This window comes from Boleophthalmus pectinirostris, unplaced genomic scaffold (assembly GCF_026225935.1).
Source record: "Boleophthalmus pectinirostris isolate CB_2022bp ecotype Guang Dong unplaced genomic scaffold, ASM2622593v1 HiC_scaffold_18, whole genome shotgun sequence".
In the NCBI taxonomy this organism is placed as follows: Eukaryota; Metazoa; Chordata; class Actinopteri; order Gobiiformes; family Gobiidae; genus Boleophthalmus; species Boleophthalmus pectinirostris.
In genome coordinates, this window is record NW_026571133.1 from 2,906,210 (window position 1) to 2,920,590 (window position 14,381).

At 40.6% G+C, this 14,381-nt stretch overlaps 1 protein-coding gene across 1 annotated transcript in view; it reads left to right on the forward strand.

The window, feature by feature from the left end:
* The window catches only part of LOC110160009 (lysine-specific demethylase RSBN1L-like), a 97,619-nt gene that overhangs the window by 51,169 nt on the left and 32,069 nt on the right, over positions 1-14,381 (forward strand). The window contains 2 exon segments of the mRNA XM_055153821.1: positions 1,481-2,010; positions 3,399-3,557. Coding sequence (XP_055009796.1) covers positions 1,481-2,010; positions 3,399-3,557 — 689 coding nt within the window.

The window sequence follows — 14,381 nt, forward strand, 5'->3', positions numbered from 1 at the left end:
ATATTATATATCTCTTATGTCTTTTTTTCTTTTAATTACTTTTTGTTTTTTTCCTATGTTCTGTTATATTTTGTTTTCTGAAATTATAAAAGTAAATGGCTTAAAAAAAAACAAAGCAAAACAAACAAAAAAAACAGACTGAGCTCTCCTCCATTTACATCCATTTTGAGTTTTTTTTCCTCCTTTTCCTAGAGTGTTAAAACTATTTAAAAACTTTTTCGGTTGTGTGTGCTTATGTGTATGTGTGTGTGTCTCCATGGTAACTGCTGAAGATTCTGCCATAGACATTTATGTAGAACAGTCCCATCGTGATATCACTGCCAAGAGTTAATTCCTTAGTATCGAAATCAAGTTTGGAATTTTAGTATCATAACTCTAATGTGACCCCAACTTTCTGAAGCTATGGTAAAAAAAAAAAAAAAAACATCTTTTGATCGTTTTGAACTTTATTTTAGTTTTGTTTCATGTGGATAGGCCCAGTTTTTACACATCTGTAATATAAGTATATATATGTATTATTAATTATTATTAGATTTTTTTTTTTATTTCTTTTAATAAACTAGTACTCTTGTTTTTTTGTTTATTATATTTTTGTTTTCTGAAAATTATTAAAATAAATCGCTTTAAAAAAAAAAAAAAAAAAGAAAAGAAAACAGACTGACCCATTTACATCCATTTTGAGTTTTTTTTTTTTTTTTCTTGAGTGTTAACACTATTTTTAAAGTTCTTCATTTGTGCTTGCTTCTGTGTATGCGTTGTGTCTCCATGGTAACTGCTGCATATTCCGCCATAGACATACATGTAGAGCAATCAGTGTGATTCTTAGTATTGAAATCAAGTTTGAAATTTTAATATCATAATTCTAATGTGAACCCAACTTATTAAAGGTGCACTATGTAACTTTTTGGTTGGGGCTCGGTCACCTGCTTGTTTCTATGGAGATGCCATTGTTGTGCTTGGAATGTTCCACAGTGTGACATTAAACAGCTCTATCTTACATTTATTCAATTACAGGTGGTTTTATAGACTAAATTACTTGGAAAAACAGACATTCTGACTGTGAGCGGAGTCGCCTCTCCACAGATCTGACCTGTAACTTGGTCCGGTTTGGTCTCCATGAAGATTGAAAGCTTTAATACCACACTGTGAAACATTCCAAGCAGCAGCTCCATAGAAACAAACAGGTGACCGACCCCCCAACCAAAAAGTTACATAGTGCACCTTTAATAAGTTGGGTTCTCATTAGAGTTATGATGTTAAAATTCCAAACTCGATTTCAATACTAAGAAATCACGCTGAGACTGTTCTACATATATGTCTATGGCGGAATATTCAGCAGTTACCATGGAGACACAACGCACATACAACCGAAAAAGTTTTAAAACAGTGTAAACACTCAAGAATTTGACGGACCCTCCAGCAGAAAAGTTACACAATTGCGTCTATTTATGACAGATTTTTGCTTGTGTTTTATTTTCAGATGAGAAAGACAAGGCCAGACTGGAGGAGGACGAACTCCAGATGAAGAAAGTGAAAAAGAAAAAGAAGAAAAAACACAGAGAAGAAGAGAGGCACAGACGCGTTAAAATGCTCCATCGCTCCAGTCAAACCTCCTGCTCCGGTCTAACCTCTCTGTCCCCCAAAAACCTCTCCTCGCTCTCCTCCACTTCTCATCCCGCGCTCCTCTCCTCCCTCTCCCCCTTCAAATCCCCCCCTCCCGTCCTCTCCCCCGTCGACAAACCCGCAACCGACCCGGCGAAGGAAATCTGCAACTCCGTACACGATCCGGAGACCCCCCGCGCCGCGCCGATCAAAGCCCAGCGTCAGAGCTCGTATCCTGGGTTGGCGGGGTTGGAGTTCGCCCCGTACATCCATGTAGAGACCCAGCCTAACGGGGGCGCCCTGGTGGTCCACGCCTACACCTCCCAGCTCTCCTGTCTCTCCTCGGGGCAGAGGCAAAGGTTCGCCGATGAGTTTGTGACGTTGGCCTTCAGTGAGGACTCTACACAGGTAAAACACTCCGAAAAATTCCAGTTTTTTTCTCCTGCCCCCGTCCACTGGTGGAATGTAACAAAGAAAAAGTACCGTAAATTCCGGACTATTGAGCGCACCTGAATATAAGCCGCATCAACAGAATTAATAAAAAATAAATTAAATTGTACATATATAGGCCACACTGAATATAAGCCGCAGGTGTCCACGTCTTCAAGAATGTTTTGATGTCGCTCCACATACAAAATGTTCGCTGTGTAAACTTGATGATTTAGGCAGTCAAATGTTTCCTTTTTGGTCCTTCCTGTGGATCAATCCTGCCCATTGCCTTCACCTTTCACTATTTTTCAATTCCGTTGGGAAGAGAAACAGTTTGAACGGAGGTTTGCAGTCACACACATCTGATTCCCTTTTGCATTTATGGAAATATATCGCAAACAAATTTCTTGAGCCGTTTTCCGCTGTTAGGATCCAACAACCACACAATTACAATGTCTGAATCCCAAAACTAAAATATGACAATATCAGAACCAGAAACAAAAGCGATATGGTTCAAAAGACTTGAAAAGATCGACTTTGTCAATCGACGCATCCCACTCGGAAAACAAACATGGCGGTTTTGATGCTCACTTTTTGGGAAAATCCTTCCCAGCATGCATTGCGCAATGACCGGAAGTCCGAGATTCCTGATGCATCTATACGTCACAAAACCATAGACTGTGTTTATATAAATGGACAACCTGCAGGTAACCAAACAGGAAGTGAGCATGGGGGCGCTCCCGACTCCATCTGCTCTGGCTCCAGTTGGCTTTACATCGAAAAATTGTCACTTCTCTCTGTAACTGCTGCAGTGAGCCTCGTCATTTTGGTCTTAAAATGCTCGTATTAACCAGCTCTACATGATCCTGGTGTTTTTATTTCGCTATTTTGTCCGTAAATTTAAAAAAAAATCAAAAATTCATATTCCTAATACAGAACTTTGCGCCAAATCCACTGTTATAACTGCAGTCCTCGATGAGCTTCATTTGACTGGACCTGTACACCACTTCTTTACACAGTCTGTCCACTAAACCAACGGTAACAACCAGGTTCACTCCACAGTTCAGATCTGTGGAGTGGTGACCAGAAAAGTGCACCTTTAAAGTAAAAATGTTTCAGTATTTTACACATTTTACATTTTAATTTTAGAGAGAACTGCATGAACAAGGCAGACTTTCCAAAAAAAACAACAACAAATTTAAAGATTGCGCAGTTATTTTAATAAAATATCACATTATTCCTTTTTTGAAATATGTCCTCATTATCTGTATTTATTTGTTTCACCCCGACAGACGCCCGGAGGAACACGAAATGAAAACTGTGTAAATAGACGTTAATGAACACGACTGATTTCTTCTTCTCCCCAGGCGGCTCATTACGTCATGGCCATCGTTCACGGAGAGGCCGCTTATCTTCCAGACTTTTTGGAATATTTCTCCTCCAAGTTTCCGTCGGCTCCGGTCAAAATGGAAATCCTCGGAAAGAAGGACATCGAGACCACGACCATGTCCAACTTCTACTCCCAGGTGAGAGCTACACCCAGAACCTGCTGTGCGTTTATAAAGAGATTATTTCTTCATCTTCATCTGTTTTTTAATTTGATTTTATCAGCAAGTGATCGTTTTACACGTTGGGTAATTATTGCTGCATTGTTCATTATATAAATTATTCTGTGAAATCCGATGAGGTAGCGTTTGTGGTGATGTTCGGGCTGTACAAATTAAACTAGAAATCCCAGAGCTGTAGATTAATCACAGTTGAATCAAAAAAAAACCTGAAAATCTTGCATCAGCCGATCTCAAAGGCTCAAAGGTTTATCTACTGCAGTGATATAAAGCAACCAAATGTCCCTCTGTCTCCATGGGGTCTTATTCTATGTAAAAGCTGCTATAAAACCCCATACTTTAGACTTCTACAAATATGTTCTGAACTAAATGGGATTCTTGTGTTAGTTTTAGCAATTCAGAATCCAGTCTACTCTCAAATGTGAATGGAATGTGTGCAAAAATATACAGGGTGTCCCAAAAAATTTGACATAATTTTAAAAGCAGTTATCTTGAAAACTAAGTCTCCGTTCAGACTGCTGCCTGAAGTGACCCAAATCCGATTTTTTGGCCCCTATGTTCCTGTATCTGATCTTTTAATGACAGTCTGAACGACACAGATCAGATTTTTTTCAAATGTGACCCAGGACACTTGGATATGTGCTCCTGAAACCGATACATATCTGATCTTTTGACATGCGACTTCAGTCTGAACGGCCAAAGCTCATTCATCCACCTACACGTTATCAACAAGCCACAAACGTCACTATTCTGCGCTGAAGTAGGCGAAAATTGTTAATGAACTCAGTGTCACTGAAGCGAAGCACATCACCACTCACCACTCTTGGCTCCGTCTCCACATCCACACGTTCCTTTCAACGGACGTCGCTGCCGCTGCCCCACAAAACACCACGACCAAAAACCTCGTCCTTCTCCTTCTCAATCTCCTCCTTAAAACAAGTAAGTTGTTCATGTTCTGGCTCCGGTACGAGAGGAACTTTAAAATCTCCAGGTGCTCGATGCTGCGTCCATGTTTGGACAACTTCTGTAAACACAGAGACGCTCGCTGCGGTTGACGTCGTCGTGTCTCCAGTGTCACATGTGGGACACTTTTGAGACGTTTAATGTTCACACTGGAGTCACATACAAGTCACATTTAATTGGAAATGTGAACGACCTCGCAAAAACATTTCACAAAAAAAAAAAAAATCTGAATTGAGCGTTAAGCCCTGCAGTCTGAATGTAGCCTAAGTCTAGCTCAATGAAACTGAACAGTTTAGGTGTTGAAATTCATAAGTTTATACTTTGTTTGCCAGTTGGTGAAGTTTTTCCAAATTTTGCATTGAAGGCTGCACAGTCTTGGGTGAGTGTGTGTGAGCAGATTCCAAAACGCAAAATGACTTGGAGTGAATGGCTTGGCTCAGCCTGAAAACAGAACAAAAATAAAACATTAAATATAAAATCTTGATCTGTTCCTTTACATTCTGTGAAAATTTGAGGCTGTTTCAACAAGAATTGGTGGTACGGTGGCTCAGTGGCTAGCACTCATGGCTCACAGCAAGAAGGTTCTGGGTTTCCTCCAGGTGCTCTGGTTTCCCCCATCAACCCAAAACATGCTACAGGTCTCCAAGAACAGTTGGTAGCTAAGGTCAGTTAAATACAATCGATCAATCAATCTGCCCAGGGACGACAGGTGGAAATTTGCACTGATGCTACAACCTGATACAAGCATCTCTTCTGTCAAGGTTAATGTAAAAATTGTGCTCTGTCTCTGTCTCAAATAAATAAATAAAATAAGTAAAAGTAAATTGCCAAAATTATTGGCCTGCGAAATTATACCAGTTTTTTTGGGACACCCTGTACTAGTAGTCAGGCTGGTGCCACCTTGTGCCTCCGCTCAGTTTCATTTCTCTCCAGCGACTAGGTCAAGAATCAGAATACACTAGACGGTTTGCAAGAACCCTGGAAGTGGTAGACCGCGCACCGGCCAATCAGCGAAGAGCGGTTAAGCCATGACGTCAAACTCAAGCTCCAGTCTGGGTCCCTTTTGTGATACAGCACGACTGTAAACAAAGCGGTCGAGATGGATGTAGACGATACAAACTTAGTATTTATTATTGCACCTGTAATTCGCAAGTTCACGACAGAACAGAACGACAGAAACGACAATGATCGTTGACAGACATGTTCACTCTCTGCTTTGTTTGCTGTTGCGCCGCGAATTACTTGGACACCACTGAGCGTTCCAGCATCCGGCATGGTCCTTACTAGGGATGGGCATGATTAATCGATTAATCGATAATTGATCATTAAGAATTTCATCAATTACGTTAATTTTAATCGACAAACCGAATGTAGGTTGCTGTGTGTAGTGTGACCAAACAGGTCTGTACATGTGTCTCTGCACATCAGAAGGAGCGAGACACAAACAGTCGGTCAGTCTGTAACGTACCAAAGCACAAATGTGTATTTAACGATGATTTGCACAGGAAATTCCACGCTTTCTGTTGCGTTCAGGACAAGTGTGAGTCCATGTGCACAGTGTATAAAGCAGCACATATGTTTCTGTGTCCAGTGGGAAAAAAGTTTTACCAGGTGAGAGTCGCGCTCAATGTGGATGACGAGTCCCCACCTCCCTCCCCCCGTACGGTGTCCTGGTTTTGACAAACACAAATCTGGTCACACTAACCTGTATTCACCTGAGTCATGTCTTTTAATCCAACAGAAATTGAACCGCATCAGCGCACAAGAGCTGTAGTTTTATCTTCGCTGAGTTTATGTAAATTAGTGATGCGGTTTTAAGTTTTGTTTCTGTGAGAGTTGAGCAAAACTGAATTAAAGACATTATAATCTAAAACGGGCTGATGTGGCTCTAGAGTCTTTACGGTTTATATGTCGTAAAGTTGAATTTATTTATGCAGATTAGTGCAGATAGTAATAATACTGATGATCATTTTAATATAAAAACGTTAATGATTAATCGATAATCGATCGTTAATTCTTCCAACGATCGATTAAGAAAATTTCATCGAATGCCCATCCCTAGTCCTTACATACGTCACAACCGAACAGCAGCGATTGGTTAAATAAAAAAGTACCCACCTACTGTAGAGCAAACAAATCCTAATGCTGCGAGGTCAGACGGTTTCCACAAAATGAAACCGGCTGATGAATCTGGCTACTGTATTGAACCAGGACTAAAGCAGGATTAAAGCAGGACTAAAGCAGGACTGAACAAAGACTAAAGTAAAACTGAACCAGGACTAAAGCTGGACTGAATCAGGACATCTCCAAAAATTCTAATATCATGAAAAAGTTCTGTATTTTTTGTCACAAACTTCAGAAAGTCAAGCCCATATATTATAGAGACTCGTGTCATATGAATTGAAGATTTCATACCTTTATTTCTTAAAATTTTGATGATTTCTATGCACTCAATTCTTGGTTGAACCTCCAAAAAACTTTTTCATGATTTTCAAATTTTTTGAGATAATATAAATGGACATGGACTTTTCTGGTGGAGGCTCCGTCAAGTGCTTTTCTTTGCGGAGATGCTATTGCTTTGTCTGGAATGTTTCACAGTAGGGCATTAAACCTTTCTGCCATCACGGAGACCAAACCAAACCAAGTTCCAGGTCAGATCTGTGAAGAGGCGACCCCGCTCACAGTCAGATCGTCTGTTTTTCTAGGAATTTTTGAGCTATAAAATCACCTGTAATTGAATAAATAAATGTAAAGTAGAGCTGTTTAATGTCACACTGTGGAACTTTCCGGGCAGAGCAATGACATCTCCATAGAAACAAGCAGATGACGGACTCCCCAGCAAAAAGTTTTATCATACAGTGCACCTTTAACATTGAGAACGCCTTTATTTCTTGAAATTGGATCATGAAAACCCAATATTCAGGGTCTCATAAAATTAGAATAGAATGGTGTGTGTAAATTTTTTAGGAGGAGATCAAATAAGTGACAAAAAATACAGAAAAATTTCACAATATTCTAATTTTTTTTAAGACACACAAGTGATTCCCAACAACTAATTCTAATACCGGTCGATTATAAGTAAATCCTCAGATATATTAAAGTAGTGGAGTGGTGTATTTGTAGTTGGCCACCTGTTGTAGCATCTGTCTCCGTCTGTGGACACTTCAGTTTTGGCAGTTACACTTGTTTTGTTTTTCTAAGCGAGCGATACTAATACAGAGAACCACATGAGTGAGCAGTGAGCAGGTGCAAGAATCGCTCTCCCCGGTCGCTCGTCTCATAAAAGGAATGTGAAAAATACAGTTTGTGTAACAGAGCGGACGGGCCGATGGAGGGATTTGAATGGACTTTCAGAAGCGACATGAGATGAGTCAAAATGTTGGTTAGAAATTGTTAGTGCGAAGATTTTTACTTTTTTTTTTATTAATAAATGAAATGCATGTATGTTACTTATTTAAAAATGCCCAAATTTCTGCTTTTTATTCATATTTATTTCATGTATTACTTCGCTTAAAAGTCTAAATCTGTTGTAAAAGTTCCAGAAATCATAGACATGTGGTTCAGTTTAGTCCTGGTTTAGTTCTGCTTTAGTTCTGGTTTATCCCTGGTTTAGTTCTGCTTTAGGCCTGGTTCAGTCCAGCTTTAGTCTTGGTTCCATTTTACTTTAGTCTTTGTTCAGTACAGCTTTAGTCCTGCTTTAGTTCTGGTTTAGTCCTAATTCAGTCCTGCTTGAGTCCTGGTTTAGTTTTGCTTTAGGCCTGCTGTAGTCCTGCTGTAGTCCTGGTTTAGCCCTGGTTTCATCCTGGTTTAGTCCTGGTTCAGTCCTGGTTCAGTCCAGCTTTAGTCCAGCTTTAGTCCTGGTTCAATCTAGCTTCCAGTCCTGCTGTAGTTCTGGTTCAGTCCTGGTTTAGTCCTGCTTTAGTCCTTGTTCAGTCCTGCTTTAGTTCTGGTTCAGTCCCAGTTTAGTCCTATTTTAGTCCTGGTTTAGCCTTTCTTTAGTTCTGTTTTAGTCCTGGTTTAGCCTTTCTTTAGTCCTGTTTTAGCACTGGTTGAGTTCTGGTTCAGTCCTGTTTACTCCTGCTTTAGTCCTGCTGTAGTCCTGCTGTAGTCCTGCTGTAGTCCTGGTTTAGTCCTGGTTTAGTCCTGGTTAATCCCACTTTATTCCTGCTTTAGCACTGGTTGAGTCTTGTTTACTCCTGCTTCAGTCCTGCTTTAGTCCTGCTGTAGTCCTGCTGTAGTCCTGGTTTAGTCCTGGTTTAGTCCCACTGTGAGTCTGTGTCTAGTTCCAAGGTCAGAGCTGAGAGGGTAAATTAAAGAGACCAGTGAACAATGACGTTATCACAGAGAGGATCAGGGCTCTTAAAGGGACAGGAGAGAATTCACAGTCTGTCATCTCTATTAAAACTCACATTTAGATTTTTAAAGCAAAAGAATCGATGCCCAGATACGAATCAAGACTAAAACTAGCACCAAAACTACTTTGACTAATTTGAATTATCAATACTCAAAAAGTCATATAACCTGGATAAAATGGTACAATTTATTAAAGAGACTGAAGTGCATTCATTTCAGACTTGCTTTCAGTCCTGTTTTATTCCTGTTTTATTCCTGCTTTAGTCCTGTTTTAGTCCTGGTTTAGTCCTGTTTTAGTCCTGGTTTAGTCTTGTTTTACTCCTGCGTTAGTCTTGTTTTAGTCCTGCTTTAGTCTTGTTTTAGTCCTGTTTTAGTCTTGCTTTAGTCCTGCGTTAGTCTTGTTTTAGTCCTGCTTTAGTCTTGTTTTAGTCCTGTTTTAGTCCTTTTAGTCTTGTTTTAGTCCTGTTTTAGTCTTGCTTTAGTCCTGTTTTAGTCTTGCTTTAGTCCTGGTTCAGTCCTGCTTTGATCCTGTTTTAGTCTTGCTTTAGTCCTATTTAAGTCCTGCTTTAGTCCTGTTTAGTCCTGCTTTAGTCCTGTTTTAGTCCTGCTTTAGTCCTGTTTTAGTCCTGCTTTAGTCTTGCTTTAGTCCTGTTTTAGTCCTGCTTTGATCCTGCTTTAGTCCTATTTAAGTCCTGCTTTAGTCCTGTTTTAGTCCTGCTTTACTCCTGCGTTAGTCTTGTTTTACTCCTTCGTTAGTCCTGCTTTAGTCCTGCTTTAGTCCTGTTTTAGTCCTGCTTTAGTCCTGTTTTAGTCCTGTTTTAGTCCTGTTTTAGTCCTGCTTTAGTCTTGCTTTAGTCCTGTTTTAGTCCTGCTTTGATCCTGCTTTAGTCCTATTTAAGTCCTGCTTTAGTCCTGTTTTAGTCCTGCTTTACTCCTGCGTTAGTCTTGTTTTACTCCTTCGTTAGTCCTGCTTTAGTACTGCTTTAGTCCTGTTTTAGTCCTGCGTTAGTCTTGTTTTAGTCCTGTTTTAGTCCTGCGTTAGTCTTGTTTTAGTCCTGTTTTAGTCCTGCGTTAGTCTTGTTTTAGTCCTGCTTTAGTCCTGTTTTAGTCTTGTTTTAGTCCTGTTTTAGTCCTGTTTTAGTCTTGCTTTAGTCCTGTTTTACTCCTGCGTTAGTCCTGGTTCAGTCCTGCTTTGATCCTGTTTTAGTCCTGCTTTAGTCCTATTTAAGTCATGTTTTAGTCCTGCTTTATTCCTGTTTTATTCCTGCTTTAGTCCTGTTTTAGTCCTGTTTTTTATTTTGTAGGGAGTATTATCTGTTACATAAGGGAGAGTTATTGTCCAGTTGTAGGGAGTATTATCTGTTACATAAGGGCGAGTTGTTGTCCAGTTGTAGGGAGTATTATCTGTCTCGCGTGGCCCATCTGTTTACTTTGATCAGTTCGCGTTTTGTTGCTGTTTAGAGTTTTAACATGTCTTTGATTCGTATTGTAAATTATTCCTGTTATTTCCCAGTAGCTCTGTCATATTTTCCGTTCTGTTTATTTATAGTCGGCTGCGGTCTGTGGGATTTGGGTACGAATTTTTGCTTTGAAATCAGCCCTGGAGCATAAAATGACAGATAACATGGCTACCAGAGTAATCACAGTTTCGCAGTTTGAATGGAAGTAGTTAGAAAGTCTCCTGTCTAATTCTGCATAAACGCTGTAGTATAGATCTGTATAAACACGCTCTGAAATGTGATTCTTGTCTTAGTTTGTCAGTTCGGATTCTTAGTCGTTTTGTCCGTTCTTCTGGACTTATTTAACATGTGAACTTTGAACTATGGCCCGACCGATATGGATTTTTTTGCAGCCATTATGATATCGATAAAACAGGAGTTTGAGGTGCCGATTGCAAATATAAAAGACAATACATTTAGTGATGTAAAAATTCACTACAAATATTCAACTGATAATAAAACTTAGGTCTGGCTCTACTTGATTTTAAATTGGGTTTGTTTAGGCGACATTTATTGTTATTCTGCCTCTTTACGTCATATTTAAAGACAGTAGGTCAGACAAATGGCATTTTTGCATCACATTCTAGTCCGTAAACAAAGTAAACTGCTGCTATCAGCCAGTCAGTAATTATTTATATGTGTAAATGTCGATCATTCACACCTCTATTCGCAGCTCATTTACATATCAAAGCAGGTCCAGTATGTAGGTCCTGTTTATGTGTGGGAGCTACAGCAGCTAAACAACGAGAAAGAACTAAAAGTAGCTTCAAAAACCGAAACATTTGCAGCACTCACCGCTCGCTCAGGCTCCTCTCAGATCACAAGTCTTCACATATAAGCGTCCTTTTAATCCTGACTCAAAAAGATCATTCGGAAATGTAATATAATCCAGCATGTTGACAACAGCTGAGTGAGTAAACGAACGCACATGAATGATTTGACCCTGTGACATTGTACCACCCCTGAATGCATCCCCAGACACAGACAAATGACTCTGCAGATAAATACTGATGCGGCGCCATATATTTGAACATTTATCTGTCTGTAAATTGGATTAAATTGACATAATATAGAGAGTATTTATAATGAGATATAACAGACCCACGTGGACTATCAGCCCATATCGGCAAGATTTAGGCCGATAGCCGATATTTTTCCGAGTGCCCATATTGGCTGTTAATATCGGCTAAACAATATATCGGTAGGGCCCTACTTTGAACAGAATCCTGCAATTAAAACATCACAAAAATTGCAAATGTTATCACAGTCGCAATGCTTGTCAGAATGACTCAATCATTTCAAGGTCCTATATTACACAAAATTGACTCTTGTGAGCTTTAAGTCATGTTATAATGTTGTTATCTCCTCAAAAACAGACCTGGAGTTGTGTTTTGTTTCATTCACACGTTTGAGTAACTCTTTATTATGAGTCTATCTACATCTCCAAAGCTCAAAATGCTCTGTTCCACCTTGTGATGTCATGAAGCGGTAGTTTTCAACCTAACGTCTGCCTTTTACCTTTTGTTGAGCAGAGATTTCCCAATTCCAGGTCTGAAATTAACCAGATGATTCACAACACAATGAAAACACAATGGAGCACTTCCTGTAGATAGAACCACATGGAACAGACTGTTTGGTGACACTTTAGTTTAGGAACCACATATTAAAGGTTGTATGGAGGATTTTTTTTGTTTCAAACTGTCAGTGAAAGATTAAAATACCATTACAGAGACGCAGCAGCTTTGTAATTATGATGACCAAAAAAAAAAAGAACGAAAATCTATCAACTGTGGACGTAGTGAGGCCAGATAAACATCAGCCAATAGAAAACGAGGCTCCCTCATTTTCTATTGGCTGTTAGGTTGTCAATCAAGCTCCCTAGTGTAACTGACTCGTTGGAGCACGGGGATTATGTGGTTTACGCAGCAGTTCTTAGAGGCATTTTCGAACTGTCGCTTCCTCGCATTTCGCACACAAAATTTGTCGCAACGGCCGACGAGAATCCACGACCATTTCGCCGCAAAAGAAAGTCCGTTTTTGAGGTCGCTGAAAGAAGAAGAGAAGTGGAAAAGTAGCAAAGCCAAACTGAGGTGATTCTTGGAGATCTCGTCCAGCGATGGCGCGACCGAAGCAGACGAAGGGTCTAAAAACTGACGCGTCGGTCGCTGAATTACTTCTAGACAGGTCACTTCAACAGTAATTCTGAACGCGCACAAGGACTGTCGCTGTATTTCTCTTCCCTTAAAAAAATCCTCTATACAACCTTTAATCGCTAACTAAGTGGTTATTTGTACGCTTATTAGCTGTTACTTAACTATTAGTTGGTGTTTATCAAGCACTTATTAATGCTTTTTAAGATTTAAGTGTATGTACAAAAACATCTATTGTACAATAATCCCCACTACTGTAACGGGAAGAAAACACTTCATGACTTAATACTTGCAAAATACAGCCTCAGGCAAAAATGCATGGAAAGTACTTTATAAACACCAAGGTTATGTTTACACTGAAACGAATCACTGAATCACCGTATCTGAAACGATTTGCGTCCAGACATGTCGTTTCTGTGTCGACAATCAAAGCCTTCCCCCATATTTGTTTACGTTTTACAGAAATGAAACTTAAAACCACATGGCTCATTTGCATAAACTGAACCAGGGGTGGGCAAAGTTTTTGACTCGTGGACCACACCTGGTTCGAAAATTTTACGGAAGGGCCGGACCAGGAGCAGATGGATGGAGTTTTTGGTAATCCGCCTCAAAGAAAAAAATAACATGGGATAAGTAGAAAATATATCCCATGTTATTGAAATATCCCATCATTGAAAATCATTACAAAACATAACAACAAAATATCTGTCTTTCAAGTCCCACGGTATTTGTTTTTTATTGAAATGACTTTTAAAACACTGAAATTAAAAGGCCGCATATGGTCCCCGGGCCATAGTTTGCCCACACCTGAACTAAGCGCTCAAAAAACCAGCTCTTTCCTTGTGCGCTGATACAGTTGAGCGCAGACACTCACTGTTCCTGTGGGAAACGAGCCCATATTATACAGTACAGAGTCCGGCATAAACTCCACAGAGCAGGACCTACACCACACTCTGTCCCCCTCTCCTTTATTCTGGTCTCAGTCTCAGTCTTGGTCCTGGTCCCTGTCTGGTCCCGGGCTTCATCCTGGTCTGCGATGCCGGACTTTTGCACCGCATACGGACTGAACCAGGACTAAACCAGGATTGAACCAGGTCTAAACCAGGTCTAAACCAGTACTAAACCAGGACTAAACCAGCCTGGTTCCAGTCTCAGTCCTGGTCTGGTCCCGGTCTCAATCGAGCTCCAGCCGTGGGCTTGAGCCTCCGCGAGGTCTGAGTCTCGGCTTCGCGCTCCGGGGCTCCGCCTCCACAAGCTCACTCCTGCCCGCTTGGAGCCTGGTCTGGTCCTGGTCTGGTCCTGGTCTGGTCCTGGTCTGGTCCTGGTCTGGTCCTGGTGTGGTCTCAGTGTGGTCCCGGTCTGGTCAGCCCGCTCAATGTATCCAAGTCCGCCATCTTTCCAAATGCAACCAGATGCAGAGGACTCTGCGCAGCCGCCGTTGATCCTTCTGGAGCGAATAGAGCGAATTTAGTCTCGCAACCAAATTCCCAAACTCAAGTGACCAGGATGTGCAAATGAAGCGAATGACTCAAAAAAGTCAAGCGACAAACTAGGGGTGTTTGACTCAATTTGTCCGTGCCATTCACGTTTGGTGTGGACACGGCTTAAGAAATGGGTCAATATTCTATGGGGGGTTAACTTATCATAATAGGATTCTGACCTGGGGGTCAAAATACTATAGGGTATGTTGACCCCCGGGTCACCTCACCGCGGGGTCAAAATCCTATACCACACCGGTTCAAATCCGTACTCAGATGAATTCGTGGGAGTTGGCGGCACCAGATCGTTCCGTTTCTGGAGCCATTTTCCATCGGATTAAG